Raw genomic sequence first — 19,888 nt, 5'->3', positions numbered from 1 at the left:
GCCTTTGACCGGGCAGAAACATTCCATGGTTGCCCAAGAGACGGTCTATTGTTAGCTATGATCCCTCCCACCAAAGGGCCTCCTGATTTCAACCACTAAGAATTTATCTAGATTCTCTGTAGCATTTTCAAAAGTCCCTTTTCAAAAGATCTTAAGTTTAGCAGGAGTAACATAGCAACCTCACCAGTCACATTATAAGATTTATGGAAATGTTATTAGTTTTTAGTTTGTGTGTCTCCTGGCTGAATGGAATAGAGGAGAGAGCAGCCACAAGCTATGAGAAGCCTAGGTCCCTGAATAACTGCGAAGAGCAGGGTCTACTCTCCTGATCCCCATGGCCAACCTGCACTGGATGATGCCTGAGTAAGAAAGAGATGATTATAATGTTAAGGCACAAAGTGGTTAGCCTAACTCAATTAATACAAATATGTATCTGTGAGATGCATTCTTACTAGTAGAATTGTGGGCCCACTTAAAAGTTATATGTTGCCAAATTGCCTAGTTGCTGCCACAAGTATATGAGTGTCGGTTTTCCCATCTATACTAATAAAAGGGTAATATGCTAATTAGATTGGGAGACCTTCCAGACATCCTTCCGGACAAAGCCATGGTGGCAGGGCCCAGGCAGAGGCAATTAGGGGTGATCAGGCCAGGAGGGGAGGGAAGTTTGGGGTGGTCAGGCTAGCGGGGAAGGTGAGGGGCAGTTGTAAGTGAGCAGACTGGTGGGGGGGGCAGTTGGGGGCAAGCGGGCCAGCAGTGGGGGTCTGTTGGGGGTGAGAAGGCTGTCAGAGGGGGGCAGTTGGGGGCGATTAGGCCAGCAGGCAGACTGGTTAGGGGCAATCAGGCAGGCAGGCAGGTGAGCAGTTAGGAGCCAACGGTCCCAAATTGTGAGAGGGATGTCTGACTGCTGGCCTGATGTCCGACTAAACCAGCAGTAGGACATCCCCTAAGGGGTCCCAGAATGGAGAGGGTGCAGGTCGGGCTGAGGTACACCCCCCCACCCATGCATGAATTTCATGCACTGGACTACTAGTAAAGTATATTGTCACACTTTTGAAACCAGTCTAATATAAAATAAAATATTCTCTTGTTGTTTAGCTTACATTTATCTAATAAATATGAGGGTGGGCATCTTTTCAAATATTCATAAATCAATTGCATATCTTTTTCTGTGAGCTGCCTGTAATTTGTCTATATTTTAATTATTTTTCTCACATTAACTTGTAACAAAGCTTTTTATAGTAGAGAAGTTAGCCTTTAGTTTGTCAAGTGTCCTATACATTTCTATTTATTGATTTATTTGTTGGCAACAAAGATTATTCTTTTTTTTAATGTAGTAAAATGTATCACTCTATGTTTTCTGGGTGATGAATTTCCCAATGTAAAAATATTTAAATATCCAGCTATGTTTGGCTTTGGTGCATTTATAGTTTCATTTTTTAAATCTTCAAATCTTTCTTTCATATCAATTTACATAGATATAAGGAGTAAGGGCAGAATCCAGCCTTTTCACCTCAATGCTTGTCTCATTGTTGCAAATACAATAATAATCCATCATTTCCCTGACAAGAAATGCAATATTTATCATGTCATAGTTCTCACAGCAATTTTAGTTCACTTATGAACTGTTGTCTCCCATTGATCTGCATATTATGAAGCAGTACAATACTCTTTTAATTGCTTTTGTTTTATGACATTTTAACAAATGGATAGAGATCATTTTCATTTGATCCTTTTCATATTTTTGCCTTCCTACTCTCACAGAATTATTTGCCCAGATGATGTTTAAATCAAATTAGTGATATTACAAAAACAAATTCTGTTGGTATATGTTTTGGAATCACATTCAGTTTCAAGATGATTAATGACATAATTGACATTTATTTTATAGATTCTTTTTATTCAAGAAAAATATGTCTTTTACATTTATTCCTAACTTCTCTTCTTTATCCAACTTGGATTCCAGGGTCTGGGATTACAATCATTTCCTTGGACACTGCATTAGTTTCCTATCACTGCTGTAACAAATGACCACAAATTTAGTTACATGAGCAACTCAAGTTTATTATCTGATACTAGAGGCCAGTTGCACAAAATTCATGCATGGTGGTGGGGGAGTCCCTCAGCACCCTTTTCAATCTAGGACCCCTCGGGGGATGTTCTACTGCCTCTCGCAATCTGGGACCACTGGCTCCTAACTGCTAGCCTGCCTGCTTGCCTGATCATCTTTTACCACCACCTCTGCCTGCCTGACTGATAGCCCCTAACTGCTCCCCTGCTGGCCTGATTGCTCCTAATTGCCTCTGCCTCGCTCTGCACCCAGGACCCAGGATTCCCTCCTCCAGCCAGTTGCAGGCACCTGGGACCCAGGCTGGCTTCACCTGGGCCAGCCACAACCGCAGGGGAGAGTGTTGTAGGCAGAATAATGGGTGGGTGGCTTGTTCTTCTCATGGGCCACAGGCACAGGTGTAGTCTCTGGTACCCGGGATTTCGGGGTGGGCAGTTTGTCCCTCTCCTGGGACACGGCCTGGCTGTTCCCCATTCCTCTCTCCCCAGTGTTGAGTGTCTGAGCCATTACAGCATGATGGCATGAGGGCATGATCGCCATTTGCATATCAGCTCTTTATTATATAGGATTTCCGGAGGTCAGAAGTCTGAGATGGGTCTCACTGGGCTAAAATCAAGGTGTCATCAGGGTTGCAGTCCTTTCTAGGAGAATCTGTTTCCCTGCCTTTTCTAGTATCTAGAGGCTGCTTTCATTTTCTGGCTTACGGCCCCTTCCTCCATTTTCAAAGACAGCAACATTGCATTTAGTCATTTCTCTCGCTGACCACAGCTGGGAAGGTTTCACTTCTTTTAAGTACCCACGTGATCAGTGTGGGCCCTCCCAGATAATCCAGGATAGTCTCACTATTTTAGGGACTTTAACTGATAACATCTGCCAAGTTCCTTTTGGCCTGTGAGGTAACATGTTCACAGGTTCCAGGGACAAGGACATGGCCATCCTTGGGGGTTGGGGAGGGCATTATTCTGCCTACAACACTCTCCATTGCCTGGTGCTTCTCTACTATCATTGAACTCTAGAAAATCCCGACCAATAGAGATTTGATTAACCAGCTCTGGGGAATTTGAATTGCAAAAAGGTATATTTTGCTTTAGTAGTGTTTAGTTGCCAGGATGCTTATTTTGAAACTTAAATTCCCAGACACTAACCTCAAATGAACCTTTTGGACTGCCCCGCAATCCTGCAACATTGCTGTCCCATTGGTTCCCCTCTCTTCCTCTCCTCTGTCCTTAAACCCCCAGTACCTCCTGTCCATCCTCACTCCTAGCATGTAAAATTGCTTCCTATTTCACTGAAAACGGAGAGGCAATCTGGAGAGAAATTATACATTCTTCTCATTGACTTGCATCTGTACCATATAACTGATGTGCTTGAGAGGAAGTCAAAGTCCCTATCTGTGCTCTGGATCCCACCCCTGCAGTCCATGCTAGGCAATCACCCCACTAATTTCCCAACCTCCCAACCTCCTATTCCTCCCTCTCTATGGCGAATCCCAGAAGCTGGTGAACATATTATAACATCACTTATCTGAGCCCTGAAGACACCAGACTCAAAGAGGGAGGAGGTTCTTCAAACAGATACCCGTAAACAAATCCCTATACTCATCCTAAAGTGGCAAAGAGCTAAAATGTGAGCTTAGATATATTTCCATTTTCATTTACCCATTGTCTCATTAGGCTTGCTATCATTTCTTTCGGTTCTAGGTCCACTGTATTTATTTTCCTGAGTAAATAATTCACACAGTGAATCTGACCCTACTGAGAACCTCCATTTGGGGGTTTGCATGGAACCAAGTGGCCATCCTCTGATCAAAGTTGCCGTCAAAGATGCATTTGAAGGATCTTGGTAAAATTTAATGTCTATAATCATTTGCGCAAAACAATAGCATCAGTAATCCTGGGTGATGTCTATTAATTTCCATCCCACCACACAACCCCTTTTCTCCTCCATAAGAAAATATTTATAAAACAATAGTTCCTGCCCTAGCTGGTTTGGCTCAGTGGATAGAGCTTCAACCTGCAGACTGAAAGGTTCCCGGTTCAATTCCAGTCAAGGGCACATGCCTCGGTTGCAAACTCCATCCCCAGTAGTGGGTGTGCAGGAGGCAGCCGATCAATGATTCTCTTTCATTATTGATGTTTTTATCTCCCTTTCCCTTCCTCTCTGAAATAAAAAATATTTTTAAAAACCACACACACACACACACACACACACACACACACACACACACACACTAGCTCCCATTTTCTATCAAAAAAGCTCCTATAGCATGAACATTTCTGGGCATCTGGATAGAGTGAATCTTTTCCTGAATGTGATGTACATAGGCTCAGAAATGAGCAATGCAGATAGAACTTCCAGCAAACACATTTTATAAAGTCTGCTTGGTAAAGGTTATTTATTTAGCAAACTCTTTAAAAGCAGGGACAAAGAGGAATGCCAAATCAACTGGGTTTAAAAATAAAACTACAAATAATATTTGTTCCCTGATATCTTATCTGGTGTGCATCCAATGTAGGTTTCACATCACTTTTGAGAGTCATCATTCCCTCCACTACAAAGTGGGCTTGCCAACAACATTTTTGTATTTCATTTCTTTTCCTTTTTTCTTTTTAGGAACTGAAAGAACATCTCTGCTTGTGAAGGGGAGCCAGGACTCTCAGGCTTCACATGGGCCACCATGTGAGCTAATGGGGAGAGGGCAGGCCTCATGTCCACCTACAACCAAACCATGGCAAGGTGGGGCAGGATGGGGCTGCCCTAGGGGGAAGCAACAACCCTCCTGACAGTGATTGGTACTCATTTGCCATCAATTGTCAAAGTGCTTTATTTCTTAATTGAGCTGAGGATCTCTTGGTGTTAGATTGACATGAAAAGATGTAACAGGGGCAGGGATTTCCTCCTGGAAGGAGCTGGCTGTGGCTGTGGTGACCAGGAGCACATGCCTAGGAAGCCCAGGAGTAGGACAGGAGTGAGATGTATGTCTCACCAGCCCCTTGCCCTCATCTCCCTCTTCCTTCTCCTGAACTCTTAGACCTCCAGCAGAGTCTAAGATTTCAGCTGAAAGAATAAAAATGTCCTTAGGAGTCTGCATCCAATAGAAACTGTGGGATCAGTGTTTCTGTGCTGCTCTTTCTAGTAAACAAAACGGAGACTTTTAATGCAGAAGTGCACTGACCAAGCTCATAGTTGAAGGGAGTGAGGGGACAAGAATCAAATCCTATATTTTTAAGATGTCTAAGTCAGTGCCCTTAGTATGAGCCACAGATGATCCAAGAAAGCCATAATGCCAGCATGGTTATTTTTAAAAATATATTTTTATTGATTTTAGAGAGGAAGGGAGAGGGAGAGAGAGAGAAGCATCAATGATGAGAGAGAACCATTGATCAGCTGCCTCCTGCATGACCCCACCGAGGATCGAGCCCACAACCCAGGCATGTGCCCTTGACCAGAATCAAACCCAGGACCCTTCAGTCTGCTGGCCAATGCTCTATCCACTGAGCCAAACCAGTTTGGGCTGCCGTGGTGGTTATTGACAGACTGTAAGTACATATCTGTATATATAGCAAGCCTGCTCAACAACTCTACATGGGCACTTGGGGCCTGACAGTGCTTGTTGTGGGGTACTGTCCTGCGTGCTTGACAGCATCCTGGCTTCTACCCAGTACATGTAAGTTGCATCCTTCTCCAAACTGTGACAACTAAGTTTTGCCAGATATAGATGTGTGTGTGTGTATGTGTGTGTGTGTGTGTGTGTGTGTGTGTGTGTGATATGAATTATTTTATAAATAAATATTCATGATTCATCCCCTCAAGCCCTAGTAAAAGGAAAAAAAAGTAGAATTTCTTAAGACATTGAAATCCTCCAAAGGAATCTTGTAGCTTTTAGATGCTTGTTATCCCTTTACATTTCAGGCGCCCAGCCAATGTTGCTTGTTATGGTGGGTTTACTGTATTTGTATAACACCATAGCTTTTCGTTCCACCTCAGATTACATTTCTGCTCCATGCTAATACAAATCGTAAAGCACCCTTATAGAGGATAGTAAACGTTCAGAAACAGACTTTTATGGATGGAAGGACTTCAAATATATGCCTTTTCATTTTGAACAGAATCAGGATCTGTATGTGTGAGAACATCATACTACCAAGCCTGGCTTGCTCCAGAGTCACAGTTGTGAAGCCCAACATACACATGCCAAGTGAAGGACTGGATAAAAATGAGTTAACGTTGGCATAATCCCTGATTGGGGGTTTGCATAAGGTCAGTTGACAAGTTTAATAGATGGTTAAAACATTCTTTTCAACTGGTTATTTTGAAATCATGTTGAGATATACATGCGTTTTCTTCTAAACCTTTAAACTCACCTTTCTGACACTTCTAATTGCTTGTTCTGAAGCCTTGTGGACTGTTGAGATATGCATGGCTTTCCCTTTTTTTATAAAACCTATTTTTATTGATTTCAGAGAGGAAGGGACAGGGAGAGAGACATAGAAACATCAATGAGGAGAGAGAATCATGGATCGGCTGCCTCTTACATGCCCCTGATTGGGGATGGAGCCTGCAACCCAGTCATGTGCCATGACCGGGAATTGAACCATGACCTCTTGGTCCACAGGTCGATGCTCAACCACTGTGCTATGTCGGCCCGGCCACAGCTTTCCTTTTGAATGCCCCATGCTGACCTTCCCTTTAAGTCAACATGTTAGTTGCCTTGTAAATTGCCCCTCTTGAATGTGTCTTTTAAAATGGACACTAATGCCAGCCAAGAACTAAGAGGCTGCAGTTTCCTTCCTGTGTGACGTCAGCTCTGAGCTGACTCTGCACCCTGCAGCTTGGGCAGAGCAGATGTGTGACTCGCCATGTCCCTGATGGAATAACAGACAGGGCCTTACCTTTGGGAATGGTGATCTGGCAGCTCAGGTCACAGTCCTGTTGCAACTGATAAAACGCCACTTCCTGCAACCTGGCTCGCTCCAGCTCCGAGAGGCTCTGGATGGGAACTGACCTCAGCCGTACGCTGCGGCCCGACATGCTGTTCCAGGTGAAGTCACCCTGCAGACCCAGGGGAGAAACAGCAAGAGTTACACATCTACCTAGATCTCACAGGTCTCATCCTCTTCGTTAGTCACAAAGTCAAGCCAACTTCACCCTTTTGTTCAAAAATTCCTTCTCGATGCCTAAAATCAAATCCACTCTTAGATAACCATGGCTTTTCCCAGGTAGTTGCAAACATCAAAATCCCGAGCGCCTGCCGGGGCCCCTAGTCCCATGTAATGATGCACACACAGGCCGAGGAAAATGCTGCAGAAGGTGCTGCCAGGATCCTCCTCCTCTAGTTATTTATTTTTAAATCTTTATTGTTGAAAGTATTACACATGTCTTCTTCCTTCCTTTTATTTATTTATTTTTAAATCTTTATTTTATTTTATTTTTAAAAATATTTTTATTGATTTCAGAGAGAAAGGGATAGAAACATCAATGATGAGAGAGAATCATGGATCGGCTGCCTCTTGCATGCACCTACTGGGGATCATTCCCAAAACCCATGCATGTGCCCTTGACCAGAATGGAATCTGGGACCCTTCAGTCCTCAGGCCGATGCTCTCCCTTCTGAGCAAAACCAGCTAGGGCTTTAAACATTGTTGAAAGTATTACATATGTTTCCTAATTTCCTGTCTTTTATTGAATCACATGGAAACTTTTTGGTTTTGTATCTCAGTAACAGGAAAAACTGCTGCTAATTGCCATCATGTGCACTAAGATACAGAAGGATCAGTGTGTACTGATACCCTACTGTGTACCAGCGACTGTGCCAATAGCTTTTTAGTTATTCCCTCCACCAATCTTATGAGGTGCTTACTGCTTTTGACCTTATCTGATACACACTGAGTGGCCAGATGATGATGATCTCTGAACGCATAATAATCTGGCCACTCAGTGTATATCTTATATAATAAAAGAACAACATTCAAATTGTTCCCTCAACCAGGAGTTCGACCAGCAGGCAGACCGGCCAACCACCCATATCCCCTCCACCTGGCCAGGCTGGCTGGACCCCACCATGCACTAATTCATGCACTGGGCCTCTAAAACACACACACACACACACACACACACACACACACACACACACACTGAGTGGCATGGTTATTATGCTTGCAGCTATCAATAATCTGGCCACTCAGTGTATATGTAAATTTAATGAATCCATTCCAGACACACAAATGATTCCCTGATTTAACATTCTTAGATACAGTATATGTCTGAAATACTTACTGTTTAATCTAAAGAGAAATATTTGTTTTCTTACATTTATGGAAGCACCCCGTGCTAGCCTTAAATGAATCACATTCCCCACTCCTTTCAGGGGCATCCTTCAAGAGGACAGGATGCAGCATCTTGGACTTTTCACACATCCTTGCCTCCCACATGCTATCACTGGCCAACCACTCTTCATTTATCCCAACCAACAACCATTTTCTACCTCTTCAATTGCCTGTGGTTGTTGTTTTGTGGGCATGTTCACACCCTTACCATCATTGGTGCTCTTGATGGCCTCTTTTTATTTTATTTTAAAATTGTGCTGTTTAGATTTGGCTACCAACAAAAACATCCTCTCCTTTGTTTGTGGCATGAGACATGCTTTGTGTCAGGAAGAGGTATCAGCATAAAAGGGCTGTCAGGTCAAGAACTGAAATTTTATTGCACAACTGGTATAGTTTTTTTTCTTAGAACAACTCGGTCTAAAACCATATTGTTTGATATTGGAGATATTAGAGAATTGAGGTTTGACTGTCACTGTTTCACTGATGGTTCACTACATGTTACAGTTGTACCATAGCAATGTAAGTATTAGTAATAAGGGAAATTGGGTATGGGGTATAATGGGTATTATTTTCACACTTTTTCTTTTCTTTTTTTATTTTTTACATCTTTTTTTATTTTGCTTCTGTTATTATTTTTAATTTCTTTATTGATTAAGGTATCATATATTTGTCCTTATCCCCCCATTCCCATCCCAAACCCCTCCCCATGCATGCCCCCACCCCCCCCTGTTGTCCGTGACTACTGGTTAGGCTTATATCTTCACAATTTTTCTGTAAATCTAAAACTATTCTAAAATAAAACATCCATTAAAACAACACAAAATACTAGGTAATGGTGATATCTGGGGGAAAGTGGAATGGACCACTGAATGATGGGGGTGTATGGGAAATGGCTTAGAGGAAACACCACCTCCCTGCCATATGCTGGACAATAACTGAACCAGAGGAAATGAGGGAGAGAGAGGTCAGTTGGAGAAAACTTTAGGCGGTATTGAGGAAGCTCTCCTTTCTCTAACCAGAGCATCTGAGTCCTCTGCATCCCCTCCTACTTCCCCCTCCTGGATGGTCAAGCTGAGGCTTTGTGATGTCAAGCCACACCATGGCAACCACTGACTGTTGGCCAATCAGAGCTGAAGGGTGTGGCTCCTCATTGTCCTAGAGAGTATATATAGAGGCTAGGAGTCTTGGAGTAAGGTCTGTTGCTACAACAAAGCCAAAGTTACTAAGAAAATACTGTAGACTAGTTTAGATAAGGAATCAGATTCCAACCACAAGGATGGAGGAAGACACTTCAAGTACTAAAGTTAACTGGAAGTTAGTTTACCCACTCAATGACAAAGAGAAGAAGGTCAGTCTACCCTAGTCATATGCTTCCTCTTCCCCAGTAATTCCTCACCCAAGATTCTGGCCTTGTGCTTTTTTGGCACAGACACTTCCTCATTCAATCCCTTGTCATTCTATTATGAGCCCCTTCCCCACTCATTTCCCAATTTCTCCCCCAAAACCAATGTCTTTCTGTGTTTAACTTGTTTCCCAACTAGGTAACGAAGATAATGACTTTGGTGAATTCCGTCCTTAAGAAGAATAAGGACAAGAAGCGTAAAGGCAGAAAGAGAAGGATAAATGTATTTCACTGCAGCATGGGCACACAACCTCCAGTAAGCGAGCCAACAAACGAACAAGTACAAGTTCCTGAATGTTCTTCCACAAGTGATGCCCAGGCCCAACAAGAAGAAGACCCTTAAAAATGCTTAAGAAATGGGCATTATGAGATCAAAACATAAATGGTCTCCTTAAATAAATACCAGTTTGTGTATAAAGGAAATGTGTTTGTATTTTTATGTGTTCTGTGATGATGGGGAGGGAACAAAGGGGGCAGGTGTGTGAGAAGGGAGGGATGTAGAATTCTACAAGTTTGGGCACCAGACCAGCCATTTCAAAGTTAGCCAGACCCTGAGAATAAGGACAAAGTGAAGACTGAGGATGATTTTTTTTTCTTTTACACTTTATTATACTTTAAGTAAGTTGTTGTTTCTGCTTGTGTTTGGCATTGGGGGTCGGGGGTGGCGATGGTAGGGCTGATGGGGAACAGGGTGTTGTGTGAGGGCTGGCAGTGTGTAATAATGAATTTAATTTCCAGTTTAGATGTTAGACTATGGGCAGCTTTAAGCCTCATTCCTTTCTCTTCCCTATCCAGCCAACATTTGGAGAACGTGATTAAAAAAGGAGTTTCTTATAACAAATTAGATACAAATATGTCTGAACTTAACATTGTATTGCCTCAATTTCCCAGTCAAAGCACCTATTGTCCTAAAATATTTTCTAGTGCACAATGGCAATCTTAATAATGAATAAACAAAATAAATCTTTTGCTCTATAATCAGCTTGAAAAAATGTTACCCTGTGGACCTCCTCTCTACTTATCAAATAACACATTTTCCTTATTGAAAAAGGACCCAATGTTAATGAACACAGACCTTCACAGATAGACATTCATTATGTTATTCTGGTCAAGGGCACATTCCTGTGTTGCAGGCTTGGGGCATGCAGGAGGTAGCCAATCAATGAGTTTCTCTCATCATTGATGTTTCTATCTTTGTCTCTCCCTCTCCCTTCCTCTCTGAAATCAATAAAAATGTATTTTTATAAAAATCAGAGAATAGCCAAAACTGGTTTGGCTCAGTGGATAGAGCATCGGCCTGCAGACTGAAACGTCCCAGGTTCGATTCTGATCAAGGGCATGTACCTTGGTTGCTGGCACATCCCCAGTATGGGTGTGCAAGAGGCAGCTGATTGATGATTCTCTCTCATTGATGTTTCTAACTCTCTATCCCTCTCTCTTCCTCTCTGTAAAAAATCAATAATATATATATATTTTTAAAAAGAGAACAAAACCAAACCAAAAATGTTCAGAAAATTCTTTAAAAAGTGAAGTATGGTTTCTACTTTAATACCATATAAAGTCAAAAAATCTTAAGTCCAGCTATTATTAAGTCCAGCATTGTCTATACTTATTATACATTATATTAATACTAGAGGCCCAGTGCATGAAATTTGTGCGGAGGGGAGGGGGGGCAGTGTCCCTCAGCCTGTCCTGCACCATTTCCAATCTGGGAGCCCTCGAAGGATGTCCTTCTGCTAATTTATAGGGATCAGGCCTAAACTGGCAGTCAGACATTTCTCTTGCAATCTGAGACTGTTGGCTCCTAACCACTCACCTGCCTGTCTGCCTGCCTGATTGCCCCTAACCACTGTGCCTGCCGGCCTGCTTGCCCCCAACTGCCTCCCACCATCGGCCTGCTCCCCCACAAATGCCCCCCCCAGCCTGATCCCCCACAACTGCCCCCCATGTTGGCCTGCTCACTCCAAACTGCTCCCCCTGCTGTCCTGATCACCTCCAATTAACTTCACTAATGGGGTGAGGGACTGAGGGCTATCTTCAGGTTGGCCACACTGTCTTCAGGGTGGGGGTCCCCACTGGGGTGCCTGGGCAACCTGGGTGAGGAGCTGAGGGCTGTTTTCAGGCTTGCCACACACCCTGGTGATTCAGGCCCCCAGTCCCTCCTTTTTTTCTTTTCTTTCTTTTATTTCAGCACCTCCTTGAGAATATGCCAGGGCTGGCCAGGTCCAGCCAGGGCAGTCAGGAAGCTTGGTTTCCTCCATTGCCGGGGGCAACCCAAGCCTTCTGGTTGCTTCAATTCCATGGCCACCACCATCTTGGTTGGGATAATTTGCATACTCGCTCTTGATTTGCTGTGGGTGTAGTGGAGTGATGGTTAATTTGCATGTTTCTCTTTTATTGGTATAGATTATAGAAATATATAGTATATGTAAATGTAATATATAATAGATGAAATTGAGGCTTGGGGAGATTAAGTAATTTCCTCCAGGTCATAAAACTTACAACATTTGGAACCAACCAGGACTCAAGTAAAAATGTTATGCCTTTAAACTCTGTGCTAAATTATAACTTCTGACTTTCTATTTGCAGCACTCTAATGAGATATTTTGATCACAATAAGTACAGTTATATGATAAATAAAAACTACACATATTTTTAAAGACATGAGACACTGATGATAAATTACTCCACATCAAAGCATCAAAGCTGTTCTAGTCAAGATGGTAGCATACCATAGAGTCAAGAGTTTGGATATTCCAGTAGGATAACAACAAAAACAAAAAAACAGAATGAAATAAAAACCTATTCTGAAGTAAAAAAAAAAAAAAAAAAAAAAGAATCAAAGATTCCCACAATCCTGACTATATTTGTGTGAACACACACTTCTCTGATGTCTATTGGGAGTGAATGGCTCTACCCCTGGTGCAGACATTGGGAAAGTGATGGCCTATGAAACAATACTTCACAATCCTCTGAAGATGATGTCTTTACTTAAGATGACTTGCTGTGAATTACAAAGGTCAACTGAGGCACAACAGCTTTAAAGAGGCATCTATGTTTTCAGCAACAGTCAGGGAAAGTTTCAGAAGAAAGGAACAGTGCTGGCCCCCACGAGCACTGCCAAGGATTGGCTGAGGATGTGTAGAACACCCAGGAACCCACAAGACTTCACCATCCTCATCACTCATTTTCAAGGAGGGAGTCAGGGAGACTGGCACCAGCAACTGTGAAAATATCTTTGTTCCCTACTGGCAGCCAATTCCTGCTTTGAATATTCATTCCAAAGAGTGAATGACACTATGCTAAAGCTTTGATATTTCCCTCTTTATTTGGAATTTCATTTATTTATTCATTTATTTATTTTAAAATGGAGATATTATACTCCGGTAGGGACAGAAAATAGACAAAGTAAGTAAAGGGTATAGTGTATTAAAGAATGATAACTGCTAGGGAGGGAACACAACATCAGGAAGGGGCAATGAGTGTGAGCGAAGGACAGGGATGCACAGCTTCAGAGAGCATGGCCCGGAACGACCCCGCAGAGAAGGCCACGTCTGCGCGGGAGTTAAAAGAAGTGAGGGTTTTTTGTTTGTCTTCACATGTATGAATCTGCATCAGAGGATAATGATGAAAACCATCATGAGCTCAGGAGGGGCTCAGGGAGCTGGATGTGAGAGTGAATCTGGAGAGAGGAGCAAGTGAGCAAGTCTCGACAGAGTGGGCAGGCTTCTGTCCCATTTGGTGAACTGAATAAAATTCTTCAAGGTCCAGAGTACTTGGAAGATCTTTCTTTCTTTTTCTGGTATAACTGGGCTAAGCAGATGTTAGTTAGGAGTTAGAGATTCAGGAACTGGTTGTACCCTTCACTCATACCCTTAAAGCATCATGAAATACAAGATTAGTGTGTTACTTCCCCCCATAAATGGGAAGTTTCCAATGACCCAGTGACTTTTAAATGTGAAGTTTAGATATCTAAAGGAGCCAACTACTATTTGAAGTGTCAAAATGGAATTACATACCTATATTTTAAAGTATTTAAAAATGTGGGCTCCAATGGACTACTTATCTCTATTTAGCATGGGTTGGCTACCTCTTTCTATAAAACGCCAGGTACTAAATATTTCAGGCTTTAGGGGCCATGTGGTCTCTGTCAAAACTACTCAATTTTGCCTCGGTGGCATGAAAGCAGTCATAGATAATTCACAAATGAGTGTGGCAGTGTTCCAATGAAACTTCACTTAAAAAAAAAAAAAAGGTGGAAAGCTGAATTTGGCCCGTGTGCTGTAGTTTGCCAACCTCTGAATCAGAGCTTACGACTGAAATAAACTAAGCCCCAGAAAATACATTTTATTTTTATTTACTATGTCCACCTAGTTAATGAATTCAAACAAAATTTCCTAAATTCCTAATACAGTACTAGGCTTGGAATTTTTCAAAATGATAACATAGCCCTGTCCTCAAGGAGTTAAACTTTGGTAAAAAGAACGCATGCAATCCATAACATACAGAGACTGTGGCACTCCAAGTAAGTACCACATGCAATGGGCACCTGAGAGAAAAGGCTTGGACATTCTGGCTGGGGGATTAAGAGAGGCTTCATAGAGAAGGCAGTGTTTCAATGGAGACTTGAGAGTTGAATAAGAGGAGTAAGGCTTTGCCCGGTGGAACTGCAACAGCGGGAAAAACAGTGGTTGCCAAGGAAAAATGAGTGTGAGAGAACAGGCTTGTTTGGGGAAATTACAAGGTGGGAAGGAGGAAAAGAGCAGGAGGCAAAGCCATGTAGACATCAGGGCCCGATCCCGGAGGGCTTTCTCTGCGGGCATTGCAAAGTAGGTTGGATTTTACTTGCCATCAAGGAACCTCCAGTGATAGAGAAACATGCTCAGATTGGCATATAGGAAAAAAGAGTGCAAACACATTTCCATAGGAATTGAGAGAGAGGCCAAGTTGAAGATGTAGAAATCAGAAAACATGCTGAGCTGGGTAAGCTGAGGATCCATATTGGGACAGAGAGACACTCAGAATCGCACAGAGGCTTGGGAATAAACTGGATGCAGAGGTGGGGTGGGAAAGAAGTCACTGAGGATGACTCTGAAATTTCTGTCTTGAGCAGCTGGGAGGATAGTACACTAATTACCAAGATAAGAAAGAGTAGGAGGGAATGATGTTTTATGGGGAAAGAAGAAAAATGTTCAAGCTTTGACCTTTTTAAAATGATAATCCTATTTTTAAAAATAAATAAATAGATAGATAGATAAATAAATAAATAAATGCATTCCCAAATATGGCAAAACCAGAACCTGGCCAGTGTAGATGTCTCTTGAGCCTTCATTTTCTTCTCCCAACTAAGACAGTTCCTAATGCAATCAAGTATTACACAGTTTTGAAACTTCACAAATCAATACATAATAAAAGGTGAAGTATAATGCTTTAAATTTCTCTTAGTCCAGTATATATCACAGCCTGTGATTCTTCTTGGATTTTTCAACTTCCTTAGTAAATTTGGAGTTCTTAGCCAAAAGAGAGGAAAACGTTGGGCTATTTGTAATGATTTGAATGTATGGAGATATTTTCTCCTAAGACTACTCTTGTGGCGGCTGATGGCTCAGGAGCAGGCTACAGGCAAATCCCAGAAAGAGAAATGTCTGGGGTGCTTTTCTAAAACCATAGCAGCTGCATTAGCCACTGGAAGAGACATTTCAAAAAGAAGGTAATACTGTTTCTAGAACCAATTGGTTCTTAAGCCCATACTTAGCCCATGGCTGAAAAAAACAATTTTCCTAGGGGAGAAGGTTATCAAATAATAAACAAAGAGGGACTTCCCAGGTGTCTCTAAAGGTATCTATTATCAAGTGGGCAGCATCTATATATATAAAAGCCTAAGCAGCCGTTACAACCAGATAACCAGATGACCAGACGACCGACCAGTAGCTGTGACGCACACTGACTGCCAAAGGGCAGACGCTCAACACAAGAGCTGCCCCTAGTGGTCGGTGTGCTCCCACAGCCAACCTCCTGCAGCTGGCCAGGCCCAGGGACCCCAATCATGCATGAATTCATGCCCCGGGCCTCTAGTATTAAATATGATGATATAATTTAGTTACAGTTTTGATTATAGGTAATGGACTAAGTTGTCTCCTAATCCATTATATGCCACAAACTTGGAAAACTAAAAGCTAAGGAATCTGTATAGACCTGGAATAATATGTATGAGCTGCTGCAGTTTGTCAACCTCCCATCCCTCCGCCTTCTGTCTTTCCCCCCTCCAGCATCTCATTCTTCTGCTATCTGCCACTCAACAGTAATGAACACATCAAATACGCTGCAATTGAAGAGGTTAGAGTGCTAGGTTTAAACATGGACAAAGGAGCCATGAGCAAAGAAATGAAGGCACCTTCTAGAAGGGGGAAAGGTCAGAAACAGATTCTCCCCCCAGAGCCTTCAGAAGGAATGTAGCCTTTGATCTCATCCTAGGAAGACCCATAACAGACTTTTGACCTCCAGAACTGCAAGATATTCAACATGTGATGGTTTAAGTTTGTGGTAACTTGTTGCATGAACACTAGGAAGTGAATACAGGAGAAGTAGAAGGGAGAATTAGAAAAGGAGGTCGGAGGGTGAAGGGGATTGAGTTGAGAAGAGGGTACACTCCCAGACATTTCAACAAGTAAGTCTTGACCTCCTATCAGATTCTTATCTCTGTTGGAGCTACTTAGCTCTGCCAATAAAGCAAATTAGGAGCCACAAATCACACACAAATAAATGTTCCAATAAAACTTTACTCCTGGGCACTAAAATTCAAATCTCATGTACTTTTCATGTCACAAGTATTGTTATTTTTTTATTTTCTTCTATCATTTAAAAAGGTAAAAACCATTCTTAGCTTGCAGGTCAAACAAACACAAGCAATAGGCTAGATTTGCCCCACTGGCCATCGTTGTGTTGACTCCTGATATAGATATTAGGGTCAATGAGTACCCTACACATGTTTATTTAGCATCTACTCTCATGTGCCAGAAACCCAGGCCTAGGACCCTACGTCATGACCTATATTCACCAGCTAAATTCATGAGGGCAAGAACCTTGTCTGGTTTATTTGCATTGGTGTTTCCACTATCTCCACTATCTCAGACAGTATCTGGTACTTAATTGTCACTGAATAAATATTTATCTGTCAAGGGACTAAATGAATTAGGTACATCGAGTTCAATAAGAAGCTGGAAACTAACAGAGCCATGTAATGTTGCATCTATGAGGGAGAATGTCTTCTGGGTTTGAATAAAATGCTAAGAAACAGTCTGTTGAAACAGACTGTGATGAGCCAACAAATGCTTGTATACGAGGGCAGAAAATAAACTTAATAATATCAGACCCGAGGAAAATGAATCCATGACACCCACACTCACCCATCAGACCTTGCATGAGCAGGAAGGCATGAATACAAAGGTTAATGGTGCCTTGTCACTTTCATTACATGGGCCAGGAGTTAATAAAGAAGCAGCCAGAGAATGTCAAAGCCCACTGGCATGGCCTACGATGTGTTTCTGGCTGTTTCTCAACTCCCAAATGCATGCTCCAGGTCAGCATTTTTCTATGGTGACTGTTTATCTCATAAATGGATGGCTCATTTTAAGGCTCTCTGGATCCAGTCTTTCGGGTGGTCGTCATAGAATTCTTTTTAAAGACTGAAAGTGGATGATTTCAATTTTGTTTCAATTTCATAAATGTAAGTGAAGTTGAAACTGACCCAATGTTTCTCGATAGACTAAGGGCTCTTACAATGATAAAAATGTCCTTTCATTCTGGGGTACCGTGAAACTACACTAATAAAGGGTAGCAATACGAAACCAAATAGCTCAGTGGTCCTTGGGGGTGATTTTGCCCCCTTCAGGGAACATTTGGCAATGTCTGTAAAAAGTTTTTACTATAATGACCCTGGGAAGGTGCTAGTGGGTAGAGGTCACGGTTCTGCTCAATATCTTACAATACATAGGACAGTCCCCCACAATAAAGAACTGTCTGGCCCCAAATTTCCACAGTGCAGAGTTTGAGAAACCCTGGCCCAAATTACATAGAATTACTTAAAATGATGGTGTCAGGAGATATTAACAATCATGTATGAATTTTGTTTACCATTAAAGGCATGCATTATATATTCTTATCTATATTATGCATTATTATGTATACTAGAGGCCAGGCGCACAAAATTCGTATGGGGTAAGATCAGGGCCATATTCCCAGGATGCCCACAGCTGGCCCCACCCCTCACCACCACCCTCCCCCAGTTCCCCATTGGCTATCAGGTGATCGGTGCCTGATGGCCATGGGAAGGGACCAAGAGGTTGGCTGTTCCCGCCCGCTTGCTGGCCTCGCCCCCGCCATGGGTCACCCTCTGTGTATTGGTGCCACCTATGTCCTTGGCCTGGTGCTGCCTGTGTCCCCAGCCACCCAACCCCAGTTCCCCATTTGCCATCAGGTGATCAGAGTGTGCTGCCTGGGGAAAGGGATCGAGAGGTGGTCAATGAGCCTCATGGTGACTTGTCCAGCCATCATTCTGGTCATTTCACCATTAGGGTCAATTTGCATATTGCCCTTTTATTATATAGAATTATACATGCATTATTCTGTATATCAATTTATATAAAAGCCTAAGCGACCTTTATGACTGAATGACGGGAATGACCAGAACAACCAGAACAACTGGCCAACTGGTCACTATGATGCATACTGACCACCAGGGGGCAGATACTCAATGCAGGAGCTGCCCCCTGGTGGTCAGTGCACTCCCACAGTTGGAGCACCACTCAGCCAGAAGCCGGGCTCAAGGCTGACAAGCTCAGCAGCCTTTCCTGCCTCCATGGCAGTGCTACTGGCAGCAGCGGCAGCAGACATAGTGGGGCTGGGATGAGTGGCAGCAGAGCTGTGCCCGCCCTGGCTAGGGCTCCTCCCTGGTTGCCTGCCACTTGGCACTGCTACATCCCTTGGATTCATGCACCAGTGGGTCCCTTGGCCTGGCCTGAGGGGATCAGGCCGAAACTGGCTCTATGACATCCCCTGAGGGGTCCCGGATTGTGAGAGGATGCAGGCAAGGCTGAGGGACCCCATCCATGCACAGATATGTGCACTGGGCCTCTACTAATGTAAATAAACAATCATACAAGTTATTAATAACTAGCATGAAGAAGTATAAATACCCCTAAGGAACTTAAAAGAGGAAAAAAAAATGAAAAGTCTCAATATGATAGACTCTACATTAACTGGAAAACAATTCACCAGAAGTATTAACCAAAGAGGTTTTCTTCCCACCAGAAGTATATGTCTCCATATTCAGAAAAAAAGCAAAAGAGAAATGAAAAAAATAAACAACCTAATATCTGTGATTTATTCAGAAAGGTCATTGTTTTGAGCTGAATTGCATCTTTCCAAACAGACTTGATTTTCCCATGAACTAAAATTGATTGAAATAATTTTGGTTTTGGTCTCTCCCACATTGTTTTCTTATGTCCTTGATGCTAGTCTCTAATTGCAGCATCTCTTTAACCTCAACTGACTGTAAACTTTCCAAGGTCAAGGGAGCCAACAGGCGTGAGGCAGGGCTACTCAGAATACGACCTGCAGACCTAGGGCCATAGAATTCCCTGGGTAGATGCTGCTTCTTAAATATCCAGGTTTCCAGGCTCTAACGCAGATTATAAAATCAGGGCCATAAGAAACAGAGCTTAAGCACCTTTATAAAAAGCCAGCATTGCTAGATGATTCTTATTTTTGCACGATGAAGGTTGAGACCCACTGGTATGATGGTGAGGACTGGGTTTAAATAGATTCAGAATATCTCTGAGCCTCAGTTTCCTCATCAATAAGATGGAGCAAAGAACAACACATCTTTAGGTTGCAGTGATCATAGACCACACAAGTGCATTTCTTGTAGAATGCTTATTAGCTCCCAGCAATTCCTGAAGACATGGCAATTTAGTTATAATGAATATTAATCATCATTACTCTAAATTTGCATCCCCCACTTAAACCTGGCAGTTTTAGTGACACTAACAACTCTTCAGAAGTGTGTGTTGAATTATTCATCACTAAATGGCT

At 42.5% G+C, this 19,888-nt stretch overlaps 1 protein-coding gene across 3 annotated transcripts in view; it reads right to left on the bottom strand.

The window, feature by feature from the left end:
• ARHGAP6 (Rho GTPase activating protein 6) overlaps positions 1–19,888 on the bottom strand; it is a 468,278-nt gene that overhangs the window by 83,833 nt on the left and 364,557 nt on the right. For all 3 annotated transcript variants that reach the window (XM_084869821.1, XM_084869822.1, XM_084869823.1), the window contains exon 2: positions 6,961–7,120. In XM_084869821.1, the coding sequence (XP_084725947.1) occupies positions 6,961–7,120 (160 nt within the window). The remainder of the gene's footprint in view (positions 1–6,960; positions 7,121–19,888) is intronic.

This window comes from Pipistrellus hanaki, assembly GCF_964339955.1.
Source record: "Pipistrellus hanaki genome assembly, chromosome: X".
NCBI classification, from domain to species: Eukaryota; Metazoa; Chordata; class Mammalia; order Chiroptera; family Vespertilionidae; genus Pipistrellus; species Pipistrellus hanaki.
This window is presented reverse-complemented; position numbering and strand designations above follow the sequence as displayed.